This window comes from Oculina patagonica, chromosome 12, assembly GCF_052425735.1.
Source record: "Oculina patagonica isolate OP01 chromosome 12, crgOcupat, whole genome shotgun sequence".
Lineage (NCBI taxonomy): Eukaryota > Metazoa > Cnidaria > Anthozoa > Scleractinia > Oculinidae > Oculina > Oculina patagonica.
Window position 1 is genome coordinate 18,147,731 of NC_135769.1, and position 17,517 is coordinate 18,165,247.

Consider the following 17,517-nt stretch of genomic DNA (forward strand, 5'->3'; position numbering starts at 1 on the left):
GTTTTTAAAAATTAAATTTAAAAATTCCTCCTCTCTGCCAGTAACTTGTTACATTTCGTTTCCTTTACATGACATACTATCTCTTTTTTTGGCCAGGTTACTAAGTCATTAAGTAAGGACACGAGGAGGCGAAAATCGTACAATTTATTTTTTGTCCCTTTTTTGCCAAATTTAAGCTTATTTGTGATGTTCAAGGTCGAGAAAGGGGAGGTTAGTTTTTTCTACTTTTAAAATGTGATGTGTTCTTTTATGTTTTAGACTGCAGCTCATAAAATTCAAGAACGTGGAAATAATTATGGCTATGTCGCCATTTTGGAGAAATTCTACTTTATAAAAGTGTTCCTAACTGTTTTTTTTGTGGATCTGTTTCAGAAGGACGTGCAAAGTGGAGGTCATTACGGAGGAGAGTACGAGCCTCCTATCCACGACAAGGGAGGTAAGAAACGCAACTATTTAGCACCTATTACTGGCTTACCTGTGCCCCGCGTATCCAATCGAACAAAATCGAACCAAAAATCAATCGAACCCAATCGAACACCAATCGTTCGATTGGGTTCGGTAATCGAACAAAATCGAACAGCTATTTTGCTGTGAGTTCGATTTTCGAACCAATCGAACACAATCGAACTCAATCTGATTCAATTTTGTTCGGAATCCGTCTCTTTATGGTGAATCACACTGGACTAATCAGGGGGACGGTGCTCCGCACAAACTGTCCGCAATAGGAACAAAAAGGAGTTTAGTAATGGACGTTTGACTGAGTACGATTGTCAACTGTTTGGTAATCGAACATTCGATTTTGTTCAATTGTCGACTGTTCGTTAATCGAACGTTCAATTTTGTTCGATTAACCAAATTTTAATGTGAGTTCGATTGTGTTCGATTACCGAACCCAATCCAACGATTGGTGTTAGATTGGGTTGGATTACCGAACATTCGATTGGATACGCCGGGCCTGTGAAACAGAGCTTCACTTCTCTTTCTGCTTGGGGGAAGAGGAAAGGGAACCTCTACTCGTAGCCGCTCAATCCTTTGATCAGTCGCCGTCCGCAGCCAGGGATGAAATAAAATAAAACGCTGGTTTTTGACATTTTTTTTTACTAGCTTGATACTTCGGGCCATTCCATATATCCACCCCCTTCCCTTCCTTCCAACATGTACTTCAGACAAATGGGAGTTTAGTACAAATAAAAATGTATTACTCACCTCACAATTAGAATGAAAAATCTTGGTTGTTATAGGTAGGTTGCTGTTGGTGGAGGTTCAAATGTACAGTTATTATAGTTATTACATAAATACTATTTACCACCTGATGTCTAGATCCAGGGAGGGGGAGGAGGTTAGAGAACTCTCATATAAAAAGTACAGGGATGCTTATTGAAAAATTTGAATTAAACCCCTAAAGAAGACCAATCTGGACATCGCTCAAGATGTTCTGTTTCCTCAAAGAGACCATGTTTCATACCTAGCCTGATAAGTCTAGAACATCAATACAAGGTGACAGTGTTTATTATTTCTTCCTGTTCAACCCTCGACGAGACCCTGATGGCTAAAAGCACTGGCGTTCTGTCCTGAAAAATCTCAGTAAGACAAGAATTCTTCATTTACACCCCAAAGTGAGACAACAAGCATCCCTGCCCCTTTCATATGGGAGTCCTTCCCCCATCCTAGGTCTCGATAAACACTGAGACATGAACAGTTGAATCCTATTAATTTATTTTAATTTAATTTAATTTAATTAAGTATCCATGTTAAGCAGATTAAAAGAAAAATAATTAATACTGAGTCTGGTGGGATATTTCTGCTGTTATTTCTTAAGTATTTTGTTTCACGTGTAGGAAGGATTAAAATTAACTGTTTGATTCATGTGTAGGTCAGATGTACAGCATGGATCATGGTGTAGAACCTCAAACTTATGGATACAATGTACCAGAAGAAATCAAAAGATTTATTCATTTCTTTCACCAGCATGTCACTGAGCAGGTAACTGCACTGTACTTACAACTTTATTGGAACTGATCTGATAATGATATACACAGGTTTTTTCATTTAGACCTGAATGTTCTCAGTGTTTTATATTCTCAAAGCAAACATTGATTTCTCATAAAGCTAAGGCTGTAGGCCTAATGCACAAGGTTCAGGATTTTGCCTATCAGTCTGATCAGTCCATGAGCTTGGTGGTTTCAGAATTTGTGTGTTGTGAGATCATATTTATTTAATTATTTCAATATCTTTTTCTGGTGGTGGTGTTTGGCCCACGGTGTCAAATGGTGGTACTTATAGCATAGTAGTGGAGGTGCTTGGATTAGGATTCACTTAGAGTGACCTAGGCTACAAATGTTTATTTTTTGCTAAAAGGACATATGTCTGACTAAGTCACCATTTTGGATGTTCCACAAACAAAACAAAAATGTGGTCGGACATGACATTAGGTTGAACTTTATTTTTTTATTCAAAATTGTCACAACATAATTCAAGAGAATTATATCTGCTTCAAGAGAAGCAGCTTATAACCAAATTATGATCTTGCTCAAGGTACATTTACATTTAGTGGTGGGTCCTGTCTGTGTACAATAGTTTTTACCATTTCCCTCATTGAGGTTAGGCCCTAATAACAATAAAAAATATAGAAATACAAGAGTTAAAGGTTTTTTTTTTTTGAGTGTTATAAATCTGCGAGCCAGCGAGCCAGTGCGAGCCAGCGAGCCATGCGAGCCACGGTGCGAGCCATGCGAGCCACGCGATCATGCGAGCCACGCGAGTCATGCGAGTCACGCGAGTCATGCGAGTCACGCGAGTCATGCGAGCCACAGTATAAATGTTAAGAATTTTTATTTCTTACATTTACATTTTCCAAGTAAAAAGACAAATATAAACATGAAAAAAGGATCGGAATCGAACTGTTCACGGTCCTTGATTATTCCGTGCCACCATCTTGCCTCCTAAACGCGAGAGAAAACTGGGGAGAGTGCAAAATTACCGAGAGTAGGGGTGCACGTTACTAATAGCATGGAGGTGGAGGAGCTAATTCCCCCCCCCCCCCCCCACCAATACTTACGAGAATCTTGCACTCTCTCTAGTTTTTGCTCGCGTTTAGGAACCAAGATAACGGCCTGTAGAACTCAACAATCGATCTCATCTCTACGGCTTGTTTCATTCTCGCAGAATGAAAAAAGTTGTCTTGAACTTGAATAAATTTTATCGAATTGTTTTCAATAATTTTGGTAGATATTGAGCGATTTTAATAGAAAAAAATTCTTAAAATAAAGAAAAAAGTACAAGGAAAACATCGCCCATATTCAGCGATCACGAGTATTTCATATTTCGCTCGCCAACAGCGAAACAGAGACGACCCTGGGAGCGAGGTACCGTGGTACCGTTTATATTCGTACCCAGCACCCAGCATCAACTCTGTTTACAAGATGGCGGCTAGGCAGTTTACAGCGAAATTCGCAGTTAAAACTCCAGATACGGGATGTTTTCTGGTGGAATAATCGACCAATGGAAGAAAAATGGAATTACTCACAAATGGCTCACAGACATGGCTCGCATGACTCGCATGGCTCGTACCGTGGCTCACGTGGCTCGTTGGCTCGCAGATTTGGCTAGACCCATAAAAAATCATAGAAATACAAGATTTAACATAATCTTTTAACATCTTTTAACATTTTTTTTATCCTTTTATTGTCTTTCAGAACCTTTATGAAATACAACAAATCTATGAAACAAAGTAAGTAGAGCAGTTTTTACTCTAACTGTAGAAAATACATGTGCTGATAAATATCCATGTCATTATAAGCAGTGAGTTATTTGATAAATGGTATGAGAGGCATAGTGGCCTAATAGTTAGCGCACCAGACTCCAGATTGAACAATCCAGGTTCGAGCCCTGAACAGGGTCACTGTGTTGTGTTCTTGGGCAAGACACTTCAGAGCTGTGCTCTAGCAGAACCCAGGTGCCAGTGGTATGGGCCACTTGACTCTTGGCTTCCTTTTTTTATTTCAAAACCAGTGTACTTTTCTTTTTTTTTTTTTCAATATATTTATGCATTTGTAATCTGAAACAAGAGAAAATAAAAAATTTGAAGCAAAAGCAAATTTTAACCATAACATACATGTATAATTGTCACTTTGATCAAGTTCAAGTGATTGAAATTGCATTTTTAGAATATGTATGATCAGAAATTTAAAGGTTAAAGGACCTTGTGATTTTTGTTATCCTAGTTTCAACAGGTTAACTGAGAGATATTTTGAAAAATCTCCTTGGCCTGATGCAGATTATGTTGCGTCACTTGTGGACGGAGGTAAGTTTTTAAAATTAATGTGATATAGTAAAATGTGATGTACACTGTATGTCGCAAAGTTAACCATGAAATAAATGTCATTGGTGGGTCAATAAGTAAGTAGAGAACAGCTCCCAAATGACAATCAGAGGGACAATTAATCCGACAGTCGGCGGACGTGGATTGGCCTTATGTTACACTTAAATAGAGCGAAAATATGCTACGGGTGATAACTTCAGTGTTACATCTGCTTAAAAACTTATTGACAGCCCTGAGCGATACTAAATGTTTGAAACATGAATCCTTGCTGATTTCACATTGAATGATGTTGGCCATGATGGCGTTCAATCAATGGTTTTTTGTTTGGGTGTTTTTTGTCACTAGATCAGTATTTTAGCCAGGACATGTTTGAATAAATAAAAAAAAGCCAATTTACATGATTTATAGCTGGTTGAAAACAAGAATGTTTGTTTTCTTTCAGATCAAGTGTTCTTGATTCTCTACAAAGAGTTGTACTACAGACACATCTACAATAAACTCAAGGTAACATATCAACACAATGTAGTGTTAAAACAAATTGAAACAGTTACTACTATTTGCATCCATCTTTGAAGCGTGACAAATTTGTAGTTTTACTATTAAAACCACAACGGTTTTGTCTATTTACATGTGACTTTTGATCAATGAAACGTTTGCGGTAAGGCTGCGACATTGACAATGTTTTGGTGCCATATGATCATCTATGTTTTCTTCACAAGCTATCAATATTTCAAAGATTTGCCAGCTCACTCTGATGAAAGTCTGCTCAGAAAATTTTTATTGCAATGGAGAGGAGAAAAGTTGACAAGTTTGGAAAGAATTATTGTCTAGGAGTCACTTTAGAGCGATTTTCAATGCTTGATTCATTTGTTCAAAGTGACACATAACCAGACATAACCAAACGGTCAAAACGTTTTGATTTAGTAAAACTACATGTATGTGCTAAATTTGCCATGCTTCATGGATGAAAGCAAATGGTAGTACATGTATATTGAGAAAGACAAATATGCACATACTTAGACTTTTAGACTTAGATTTTATAATTAGATTTTTATTTATTCATTTATCCATTAATTTATATATTTTTTTATTTTTTTTTTTTTTTTATTTTTTTGTTTTTTTTTTTTTTTTTTTTTTTTTTTTTAATTTTTTTAAATTTTTTTATATTTTTTATATTTTTTTTTTTTTTTTTTTTTTTTTTTTTTTTTTTTTTTTTTTTTTTTTTTTTTTTTTTTTTTTTTTTTATTTTTTTATTTAATTTTTTTTTTTTTTTATTTTTTTTTTACGGGTGTTGGGTTATTTTTTTTTTTTTTTTTTTTTTTTTTTTTTTTTTTTTTTTTTTTTTTTTTTTTTTTTTTTTTTTTTTTATTATTTTTGAAAGTATGCTTAATGTTATGTTGTTTGCTTTGCAGCCAACACTGGAACATCGCTTTGAGTCTTACTTCAACTACTGTGATCTTTTCAACTACATTTTGAGTAAGTTTAGTTAGAGTTCATTCACTTATAACTTAGGAATTTCAAGTCTTTGCTGCAGCAATCAACTTAGTAAAGGATAAATTTCTCTTCTCTAAATGAAGCATGTTTTTTTTTTTTCAGACACAGATGAACCTGTTCCTCTTAGTTTGCCCAATCAGTGGTTGTGGGACATCATTGATGAGTTTATTTACCAGGTGGGTAGTCATTAAATTCATATTTAATTTTTATCTCCAATAGTAGATTCCACGGACATTACGTATTTTTGTGTTTTTTGATTTGATGTCAGTGGATATGTTGCAGTTAATTGTTGATCTCAGTTAATTTCTAATTTAAACTAGTTAGTTTTTTTGTACTAGGTTAATAAGTAGAAAAAGTAAAACACCTACCCCCCCTTTGCTGTCCATACTCCCCTGCCATCCTTACTAACCCCCCCCCTTTGATGTCCATACTCCCCTACCATCCTTACTAACCCTCCCCTACTACAGTCGAACCTCGATTTAACGAACCTCTATATAGCGAAGTCCTCGATATAACGAATGATATTCTTCGCCCCAGTAATAGTAAAATATTTGGAAAAGAACCTCTATATAAAAAAACCTCGTTATAGCGAACATATTTTGCCATTCCCTTGGTCATTCATCATATCGAGGTTCCACTGTATCTGTTATTATCCCCCTCCCCTAAGTACTATCATCTTTTTTTTTTTCTTTTTACTAACCTGCACTGGAGTTGAACTCTTAACCTCTGGATTTGCTGTCTAACCCCTTATCCACTTTGTCATGAAGAATACGTTGGTTGAACCACTATTTTTTAATATACATGACTCCAACCCTAACCTTAACCCTATTATTTACCTAGTACAAAAAAATCAACTCAAATCAAATCAAACTAACCAGTTAAAATAAAAAATTAACTGCAACATATACTTGTTCTATTTCAGTTCCAAGCATTCAGTCAGTATCGATCAAAGTTGCTAAAGAAAGGAGAAGATGAAGTAGGGACACTGAGGGCAAACCAAAAGGTATGGCCTGGAACGCAAACTGTGATCTGGATTTTTTTTTTTAGTGGAACATTGTGTGTGTGTGTGTGTGGAGGGGGGGGGGGGGGGGTTGTTAAGGGGAGCTCATTACTGGAGGGCTTGCATAAACCAGGAAGAATATAACAGTGGCAGTATATAAGGACCCCTTCCCCTCCACCCCACAGCGGGGCGTGGGGTGGCCCCCAGCATCCTGCAGTTGCGCCGGAAGGGATACGCCGCATGGATGGAATGATCATCATCACCAAGGTCCCAGCGAACCTCCCGACACCAAGGAAAGAGAACCGCACAAGGCGGGGGTACCGGCGCGCGATTCCAGGACCGCAAGGCCCACCGCGCAAGCGGGGGAGACGGGGGGCGGACCGCTGTGTGCCTCCGCCCTTACTCTGATGCCTGAAAATCTTTGGCACCCCCTTTTATGAGCACCTCTGGATCCAAATCAAATTCAGTACAGTCAGGAGTTAAAAAGGTATTGCCCTAATGATGAATCATAAATTAATCTGAGTCATTTTCTTTTTCAGATCTGGAATGTTCACAGTGTTCTTAATGTGCTCTATTCTTTAGTGGACAAGTCCCAGATTAATCGTCAGGTTTGTCTCAGTGATTATTTACAACAACAACAACAACAACAGTGGCAGCAGAAATAAAAATGACAATAACAGCAACTACAATGTGGGTTAAGGTCATTGCCCCAAAATGGAACTAAACATAGATTTTCAACCAAACTTTGCCTACTAGTTGATTACCTCAAAGGGGAATTAAAATTTGAATAAAAAAGTGGGGTCCCCACATTCGTTTAAGAGCAGGAAGACCTTGTATATTCCATATAATTCATTAATAATTCCCGTTCAAGTACTAGCAAAGTGCACGTTTCCAGTGATAATTTATTTTTCAAACGTAGAACATTGATCTGTTTTCATTTTACAGAAAGAATTTGATCGCTACTTTCAAGAAGAAAGCTATGATTTATTTCTCTCGCAGACTAAGCTGCATAGAAAAAAGGCACCATTTTGTTTATGTGGGCTAATTCCGCGTACAATTCTGTGCAGTAAGGATGTGCAATGCAATACAGGGCAATGACCTTAAGCGAATTCTCCCAACTAGACTGTGGAGATGAGGATGAGAAATTTGTTATTGATCGGAGTGTTTTTTTTTTTTCTTATAGCTTGAGGTGTATAACCAAGGTGGAGACCCTGATACAGTAGCTGGTGAGTTTGGAATTCATCCTCTCTACAAGATGCTGGGTTACTTCAGTCTGATCGGCCTGCTGAGACTGCACTCTCTGCTTGGTGATTACTTCCAAGCAATCAAGGTCCTGGAGAATGTTGAACTGAACAAGAAGGTAATTGCAGTGTGACTACTACAACCAAGGGCCACCCAAGCAAACTCTAGTTGCAAATAAATCAATAGCATTTCGGTGTTCGGAGGTGACACACCCGGGACCAAAGAAGAACGGACCGCCTGGCGAGGAGGGGGGAAGGGAAGGGGCACACGGCGCCGCGTAAAATGATAAAAATGGTCACAAATTTTTGGGGTGATGTCATTGTTTTTGTGGTGTGTAGCTTGCTAAGATTGGTAATTTGTTGGAAATCTATCTGAGGTTTCGATTCATCAATTTGCACAGAAGTTAATTGGGTGGCCAGTTGGTGGGTGTAGGATAAATATTTAATTTATAGCAGGTTTGGAGCAAAGGGCTTCCACTACCGCCTTCCATTAGACCAAATATTTTGCTGTCCATTTCACTTGTACCCTTGCCATCCCAAAGTCCTCATATTCTTGCTAGATTGTCCTTCTTGGAGACTTCTTCGATCTGCCCTTCCTCCTGACCCTTGAGGGTTCCACTCAAGGGACAGGCAGGTGATGTTAGTGGCAGGCTTCCTCATAGTGTGTCACAGAAGCCTTGGATTTGCTGAAAAACTTTTTTCTTGCAGTCTCACAGTTCTTAATATTTAACACTTTGCCATCCCTTAAAGGACCCAGTCAGCCTCGCCACTGCCCCGAAATGAATTGCAATCATCGCGGAGTGGCCGAGCATATCCAGTCACTGTCACAGAGACAGCTCCACAAAAAAATGCCGAAACGAGAAAACATAAACAAAGGCGTGGCGACTAGGGTTCTTTAAAGGGCAAAAAGGCACTATTCACTGCTTTGTTATAACTCCTATTTTGAATTTAAGCATTTTGTATTTGTGGCTCATTGGACAGGTGTGTTATCTTCTTTCAGAGTCTTTACTCAAGAGTTCCAGCCTGCCAAATCACAACCTACTACTATGTTGGATTTGCATATCTTATGATGAAGAGATACCAGGTAATAAGGGCCCTGTGTGACAATTGAGCTGTTTTTTTTTTCAATTGAGTGTCATTAAATGAAAACCAAACCCAAAGTAATCAATCACAAAAGACGCAAACAATGAGTGATTCAATCAAAACTCAAAAAAAATAAATTTTGAAAGAATGATGTGGGGGAAAAATTATTTTTTTTTTTTTTTTTTTTTTTTGAAAAAAGTGGGGTATTTTTTTAAAAAAAAAATAATTTTTTTTTTTTTTTTTAAAATTTTTTTTTTTGGGGGTTTTTTTTTTTTTTCCCCTTTTTTTTTCTTTTTTTCTTTTTTTTTTTTTTTTTTTTCTAATAATAAAAAATAGATTTCAATTGAATTTGATGTTCAGAGTTCGTACTGTGTTATATGTCTCTGTTTCTTACCTAATCAGTGTTTAATTTTCTTATTCTAGGATGCAATTCGCAGTTTCTCCAATATTTTGCTGTACATTCAGAGGACCAAAAATATGTTTCAAACCAAGTCTTACCAGTATGAACAGGTGAGAGATGCTACTAAAATGATTCCTCTTTCCTGACAATAAAGAAAAGTACTAGCTGAGTTTTTTGACATGGAAGGAAGGGGTAGGGGTAGTTGCAAAGATAATAAGATCAATGTACCAAAGTGTTCTTCAGAAAGTCCCAAGGAGTGACCAAATGTACAATGTAGAACTACAAGGAGAATGCTCTTGAAAAAATCTTTTCAAATTGCGATTAACAACAACCATGTGTTTAAGAAGTGAAGTGCGCATTTTAATAGGGGAGGAGTGGGGTTATTAGGTAAGTAAGGTGTGATTGAGGAAGGACAGTGATTCAGGGTGAATAATGAAGAGTTGATTTGGCAAGATTCTTGATTTTACATGAGTCTTTGATTTTCTGTCTCAGATAATGAAGAAAAACGACCAGATGTACTCACTTTTGGCCATTTGTTTGACATTATGTCCACAGGTAGGCATATGATACATGATCAAAACAGGACACTTTAATCCCAATTTTCTCAAACCTCCGAGAAAAGCAATTTTTGGTTTGAGTTGTCAGGAGGTTCGAGAAATCAGAGTTCTATCGTATTTCCCCTGCTGCAGTGATGCTTAGGGGCTCTCTGTGTATATCAGGGCTCATATGGGTCCTGGCAAACCAGTCCTGGAAAGTTCTGGAAATCATTTAAACTCAAGTAACACTAGAATTGTCAGAACTAACATAATCAAGAAATGTATGGCAGACAGTAAGGAGAAATAATATTGAGATTTTGGGAGTGAAAGAGTTATTGTGAATTTTGGAGTCCGTGGAAAAATGTCCTTGTGAAAAGGGGTACCAACCCTGGAATAATGCATGCATAGAAAACATTTTTTTAATTTAAGTAAAGGAATTCTTTGTTGCAGCAAGCCTTTTTTTTTTCATTTGCAAAATTCAAAACAATCTGAGCTAAACTGGAGAACTTGAGCCATGCATTGCCAAGTTTGTCTATGGCGTAATCCATTTCCAGACCCTCGTCCCGAGACCGCCAGCCGCGGCCACCGAAACAGAGCACAGCGTGTGGCGGGGGCGCAGGAGGAGACACACACGAAACCAAGAGACACGGAGACGGCGACCCCCGGCCAGGCCGAGACCCGACAGATCCGGCTTGAGGGAGAGGTCGCATTTCCATCCTCGCCATCATTAGTCATCCTTACATCCTAATTGGTTCCTGTCAATTGTCGAAAACTGTAAGTTTTTACATTACAAAATCAAACCATTTCTGTTTTCATTGTAGCGAATTGATGAAAATGTCCACTCACAGCTTCGTGAGAAGTCTGGAGAAAGAATGCAGAGACTGCAGCGTGGGTATGTTTAATCGGTCTTCTCTTTTATATGGTGAACAGTTTAAACAGGGTGCTTGTTAAGATAAAGAAAGTAGCTTGAGGTCAGGCACTCACCCTTTCACTTCTTTATCTTTTCGCACCGAGCACACACACTGAACCCATTTACTGCATTCTGATTACAGACACAATTAAATGTCAATTTAACGCCATTTAAGTCATTTTGGACATCAGGTATCAGGTATCAGTCGTTTAAAAACATCACGGATAGCGAAAAAAGGGGGTGACCCCCCCCCCCCCCCCCCCCCACACACACACACACACACACACTTTTCCCCACCCTTGATTTTATTGTCCTGGAAAAGCACTTCTCTTTATTTTTAGTATAACTGAAGCAAATGGTTTGTAGTTGCTTATGAAAATAATTTAAACTTGTTTCTCTTCACAGCGATGTACAGACATTCGAGGAGTCCTTTTCGTATGCCTGTCCAAAATTCGTATCTCCAGTGCCTCCAAACTTTGATGCTCCACCAGCCAATTTTAATAGGGTGAGTGGATTTATTGTTTCTTATGTGAAGAGTTTTATGAGTCAAACTGATCAACTCTAAGAAGGAACTGATATTGAATTTGAATCAACAAAAGGTATTGGCAAATAAATGATGATGATGATGATGATGATGATGATGATGATGATGATTGGTGTTTAGCGCAGGCTTCAAAATGTTGTTACTTCTCGCCAAGTCTGCAACACAAATATGCTGTATCTGACAGGGTTGCCACAGGTCAGGAAATGGTCAGGGAAAAAAAAATTCTTAAAGGTCAGGGAAAAGTCAGGGAATTTTATTTTGAGTCAGGGGAAACTGTCATTGAAGAAAAGTCAGGAAAAATTGAAATTATATCACGGCTGATGTAATACCATTGAAGGCTGGAAGAAATATTTCAGGTTGGTGTGTTCTCAGCGATGTTTTTTCTCTTGGAAATGTACGTTGGAGGCGGCAACTATATCTGACATTTTGGTCGGGGAAATTTGATTTTTATCAGGGAGAAGTCAGGGAATTTTGAAAATTGAATCCTGTGGCGACCATGTCTGATGTTTTTGTAGGTTTTTTTTTACATTTTCGCTTCTTTATTCTTCAGGAACCGTTCAATCTCCAGCTGAAGGTTTTTATGAATGAAGTGTCACAGCAATCACTTATACCAGTCATAAGAAGGTAAAAGAACTCTGTATGCATAATTCTTCTTTTTGTAGAAATTTTTGTTAATCTCATCAACTGTGTTGTGTCGGGTAACAGCTCTCGCAAAGTCTTACATAAATGTCTCGCTACCTTTCCCGAGAACAATAGTCAGAACAAACAACAGGAACAATGCCTCTAGCCCCCAAAACAATATCAACTGCTACACTAGAGGGCCTGTAGAATTACGATACTTTTTGGTATTTTCTCTATCATTTGAAGTGTGCCTGACTATTATTTTACTTCGTTTTCAGCTATTTAAAACTGTACACTACAATGCCCATTGCAAAGCTGGCTGCTTTTCTAGACATGGTGAGTAAAAGAGCAATGATTTTCTGTGTTGTAGCAAGCTTTTGCATTTAGTTTGTTCCTCAAATGGTAGAGCCGTTCTGAGACGAACCAACCAAGAAACCCGGCCGACAAAACACACAGACACCAGGAACCCACGACGAGCGGGGGCGCAGCGTGAGGGGAGGCCAAAAGGGCGCGAGAAAGCCAATCCAGCGAGAGCACCAAGCAAACGCTTTCCGACCTCAAGTGAAAACCGCTCTATAGGGTGAGAAACAATTATATTTCTGCCTTGGTTTTTTTGGTAGTCTAAACAATATTGTTGGACAGTGTTTCAGTGAAAATCTCTAGCCTTCAGATTAGATTTCAGATTTTATTATTTCACACTATTGAGGGATATTTTTCAGTACACACACTATTTACAGAAAATTCATTAATTAAAATAAGGAAAATAGCCAAAATAAAATGTGCTCAATGACCAAAGAAGCATATGCTATTGTGTTGGTCACTGACACGCTAAAAAAAAAACAGACAAGACACATCAATAACAGGAAACAATAGAAAAAAGGAAGTAAAATTTTAACAACAAAAGTATGCAAAATAAACAAGTTAAAGGAATAAATCATAATAAAGCTATTTACAGAATACAGAGAAATTTATATGCTGAGGAGTAATATTGGGTATTTAAAAGGTATAGTTTATATTGCTTATAAAAGGAAGTGTAAGGCAGTTTTTTTAAAATCTGTTGGAATAGTTTCCCAAAGTTTTGATGTATTAAACAAAAGAGAAAGTAGAGCTCCCATAGTTATTATTTGCTCTTGGTCTATGAAAGTTCAAGTTAGCAGCAAATCTGGTATTGTGGGTATGAACTTCAGAGGCATGAGTAAGGGTTCTATGCTATATTGTTGGAATGTTTGTTGAGTCATTAAAAATTTTATGAGTAAATAGAGCCACTTTAAATTTGTACACATTTTCAAATTTGAGAATTCCTAAAAGATTGTAATATGGTGTAGACTTTTCTCTGCTATAAGCAAAGAATATGCTTCGGACACATTTAGCTCACATTTGATTGCTTGACAACAAAAATGTATCATTCGTGAGTCAACTCGTTCACAATCGTTTTGTGCAGCAGGGAACATCACTACGCAGTCTATCAGAAGCAACTTTGTTGCACTACTTCAAGACTACAGTTAGACTTTTAAATTTACCGCTTATTTTCTGCGGACTGTAGAACAGGCTACATTCTCAGAGTCTAAACAGAATACCACGAGCCACAGACGGCGAGGCGGGACAACAAGAGAAGAGGGGGGACCCCGAGCCCGGGAGGGGTGAAAAGAAAGGATTGTCGTTATCTTTGTATTTCTTACAGGACGAAAATCAATTCAGGACTCAACTGCTCTGCTTCAAGGTAAATGTACAGTACTTCCTAAACTGAAATCTGATTGAGTCAAGTGTTGTAGGACTTCTTAATTTGAGGCTAACATATCCTGGTCGTGTACGTTGCTTAGCGAAAACAAGACTGTTTATAATGTAACGTAGCCTTCCAAGCAGGAGTGAAACACGATCCCCCCTAAGAACGACTGCGTGGGAGGCTAAATGGACTAAATGTAATGAGCGTTCCTTCGATTCTCACTGTCATTTTTTTGGTATGGGAATCAAGTAAATGTGCAACTGTCAGACAGGGTTAAATCAGCAGGGTTCCCAGGATAAGGAACGTCCTGAGATGTGATCAGGGAGGGATAGTGGACTTGTCGGGAGAATGGGTGTACTTGCGGGCAGTGTCATCGGTGATGGAGTGTGGGTGACCGATGTTACTTTTTTTTTTTTCGTGTCCCCGTTCGTAGCTTGGCTAGCTGGACAGACCTTGTTCTTTTTTTTTTTTTTTTTTTTATTATTATTATTATTATTATTATTATTATTATTATTATTATTATTATTATTATTATTATTATTTTTAAAAAAAATTGCGTCCTACACAACAGCTGTTTTCTAATGATTGTCATAGAACCAAACACCCGAGAAATCAGATCTGGCCAATCATAACAAACGCACGTAACACAGTGAACCAATCAGAACTCAAAGCAAAACACATGCAACTGACGCTCAGCGCGGGAAAATGCGCGTGAACCAAGCCACGATTGGTCTGGGTTTGCTCCTGATTGGCTAAAAAAAAGCAAGTTTGTTCTGATTGGCTAGATCTTGTTGCATGCGTTTCTTTAAACTAAACTACAGACAATCACATGATTGCCTTCTACAGGTAAACAAAAACCACTTTTGTCACATCTTGTTTTGTTAACCCTTGTCGCTTCGTCTTCTCAGCATAAACAGAGGAACCTTGTGTGGACTAAAGGAACAGATGCTCTTGAAGGAGAACTTCAGTCTTCATCTGAAGTGGACTTCTACATTGACCAGGTAACGCACCACGTTAAATCGTCCTCTGTGTAAATCGCTTGTAGTTTCAAAAAATGAATGTTCGCATTTAAAGTAATCAGCCTTTGGTTAACATAACTAGCCCTCCACCGCTCTCTTTCTCTTATCAAATTCATGAAGTGACCTCAGAATGGGTTTCATTTAAAATTTAAGGGATTTGCTTTGGATTTACATTTGCTGAGCTTGACAATGGCTTTGAGAAGCTGGTGCAACGTTTCTAGACCAATCCGACCACTCAAAGAGGAGTTGTGCCCTCCTTAACCAATCAGACGTAACCATGCTTTGGTTTGCGCTACAGTTCCGCGCTTTCTGACAGTGTGTGACGTTCCTAATTACCCTGGTACTGTTTAACAATTAGACTACAAGCCCGAGTTTTCTATGAGCAAAAAGTCTACGAGGTGCAGCCGAGTTGACTATCGCTCATAGAAAACGATACCTAAACCGCGCGTCGAAGGACTTTGAAGAAAGTCTAAGAAAACGAGGGCGAGCAGTCTAATTGTTTTAGTAAAAACTCTAAAGGATTGCAGTCCGAAACCTACAATGCGCGCGTGCGACTGTTTTCTATTCGCCGGAGAAACAATCAGATTCGCGGATTTCCAATAGAAAACAGCTGAGTTTCTACTAATGTACCATGGTCATAAGTAAATTAGCTCTAAAACGACCGATTAACTTAGTTTTATACTCTCACGAAGTATCAGTTCTCATGTTCTTTTCCCCTCATTTCAGGACATGATTCACATCGCTGATACAAAAGTTGAACGGCGGTATGGAGATTTCTTCATTCGACAGGTTCACAAGTTTGATGAGGTAAGACGAATTGATCCCTAAGTGATAATACGAGTAGCAATGGAAAGTCACAGCCGAAAAAATTGTTAGGCTGTAAATTTTGTTGGCTGTGGATCAGGACAAGTCGTGTTGCTTCTCCCTCTCTGCGGAAAATCCCGAACACCGATAATCCTTAGAGAGGGCATTATGAGGAAATTAACATACAATTCTGCATCCTATTCACTCTTTGTCTTTGTCTTTCCCTATACTAGACAAGATACCGAAAATCCCTACCCTATCCAAGACTTGCATTTTTTTAAGAACTGTATCATGAAATAATGAATACATATGAAATCATACATTCAAACTGCGGATGAAGAATAAATGAAGCGAAGACCCTCGCAGTTATGAACACAACTGAAGCAGTTGTGAAAATAAATCGGTATCGCAGAGGGCTGCACCGGTATCGCAGAGATCAGGGTTCGGGTCCCGGCAAGCCTGATTTTTCAGGTTTATTTTCACAACTGCTTAAGTTGTGTTCATTACTGCGAGGATCTTCTCTTCATTTATTTGTATCACTATCAGTGTCTTAATGGAAAACCATCTCAACAACGATGGCCCAATGATTTTATTTACGTTTAGGAAAGCCTCTTTCTCTTGCGAGTTTATATTCTTATTCTGGACTTAATTCGTCATACCATCGATCAGTTTCCTGGCAAATGCTATCCTATTCCAGACCAAAACTCTCTTATTTCTATACCCTATCCCAGACGTTTAAAACTGCTTGAAAACAATACCTTTCGCAACGGCACATACCGATATTAAGTATAGCTCATATATGGGAGTGTCCCCCCGGGTCTTAATTAAATCATGCGTTCGTTTCCGTCTCATGCTTCTCATTTTCACGCTCATTCCGGTGTACGCGATGCGCAGACAAATTTTGCTGCGCTCTCAAGAGGCATTCACGCGATCATGTGCAAGCTTAAGGTCTTTAAGACGTGGTGACAACACAACTCTTCCATCGTCTGACGTGCCACTTTGTGTTACTTTTGCAGGTGACCAAAAGTATCCAGGCAGTGCAGTGACAACTCTCAGTGCCACAGGACTGCGTGCTACACAGGATAACAAACCGACAGAATTTTTGCTTTCAAGAAAACAAGAAATATTCCGGATACTTAACCCTGGCCTCCAATTCTTTACACCTTCTTCTCCGATGTAGTTGTTCTTTAGGAAAGTTTTCCTCAACTCAACCTTTTGTCTAACCTTGTTGTTATAGATGGCCAGCAACTTTAACATTGAAGTAAACAAGCTAGGACATTTCTGCTCTTCTTTTTAGGAATCCATTGTAAAATATTTCCTAAAACTAGACAGCTACTGAAAGATGTTCGAACACAAACTCGTACACTTAGCTCAACGTAGCTCGAGTCTTTTACCAGCTCTTACGAGTTACCAAGACGTTAGACGTTATGAAATTATTTCCCAGTGGAAATGTTTCATTTTGGATTCCCACAGCAATTTTGACGTTTGTACGTACCCACCCTTCCTAAGTGCATTTTCTGCAAATGTCTTCCAAGAGTCACCTCATCGACAGGCGAAAACCGTGAAAACGTCAATTCGCTGTAATTAAAATCTGGATTCTCCTGATAGTAGACATGAGATGAGAAACAGGAAAATTATCAACTGCGAAACACTGAACCGATGTACAAGAAAATTCAAATGTAACATTAAAGAAGAATGTGCAAGTATTGAGCGTTTTGTTTTTTCTTTATTAAATATTTCAAACATAACTGATAACAAAACCAAGGGAAAGCTAATAGCATAAACGTACAGTTATGCAAATGTAAAAGGCAACACCTACAA

At 38.3% G+C, this 17,517-nt stretch overlaps 2 protein-coding genes across 3 annotated transcripts in view; both read left to right on the forward strand.

Moving 5' to 3' along the window:
* Positions 1-17,517, forward strand: part of LOC144632401 (aconitate hydratase, mitochondrial-like) — a 184,885-nt gene that overhangs the window by 129,589 nt on the left and 37,779 nt on the right. The gene's annotated exons all lie outside the window — the stretch shown is intronic.
* Positions 108-17,402, forward strand: LOC144631631 (eukaryotic translation initiation factor 3 subunit L-like). Of its 2 annotated transcripts, none has more exons than XM_078490112.1 (22): positions 108-210; positions 373-436; positions 1,874-1,983; positions 3,696-3,730; positions 4,224-4,303; positions 4,764-4,825; positions 5,734-5,797; positions 5,918-5,991; positions 6,738-6,818; positions 7,355-7,423; positions 7,999-8,175; positions 9,057-9,140; positions 9,563-9,649; positions 10,032-10,094; positions 10,897-10,967; positions 11,391-11,490; positions 12,080-12,153; positions 12,429-12,486; positions 13,832-13,870; positions 14,782-14,874; positions 15,619-15,699; positions 16,713-17,402. In XM_078490112.1, the coding sequence occupies exons 1-22, from the start codon at positions 187-189 to the stop codon at positions 16,740-16,742; spliced, it is 1,620 nt and encodes a 539-aa protein (XP_078346238.1). In that variant the 5' UTR covers positions 108-186; the 3' UTR covers positions 16,743-17,402. The 2 variants fall into 2 exon arrangements, with proteins under 2 accessions (XP_078346238.1, XP_078346239.1); XM_078490113.1 differs by having other exon boundaries at positions 127-210; positions 376-436.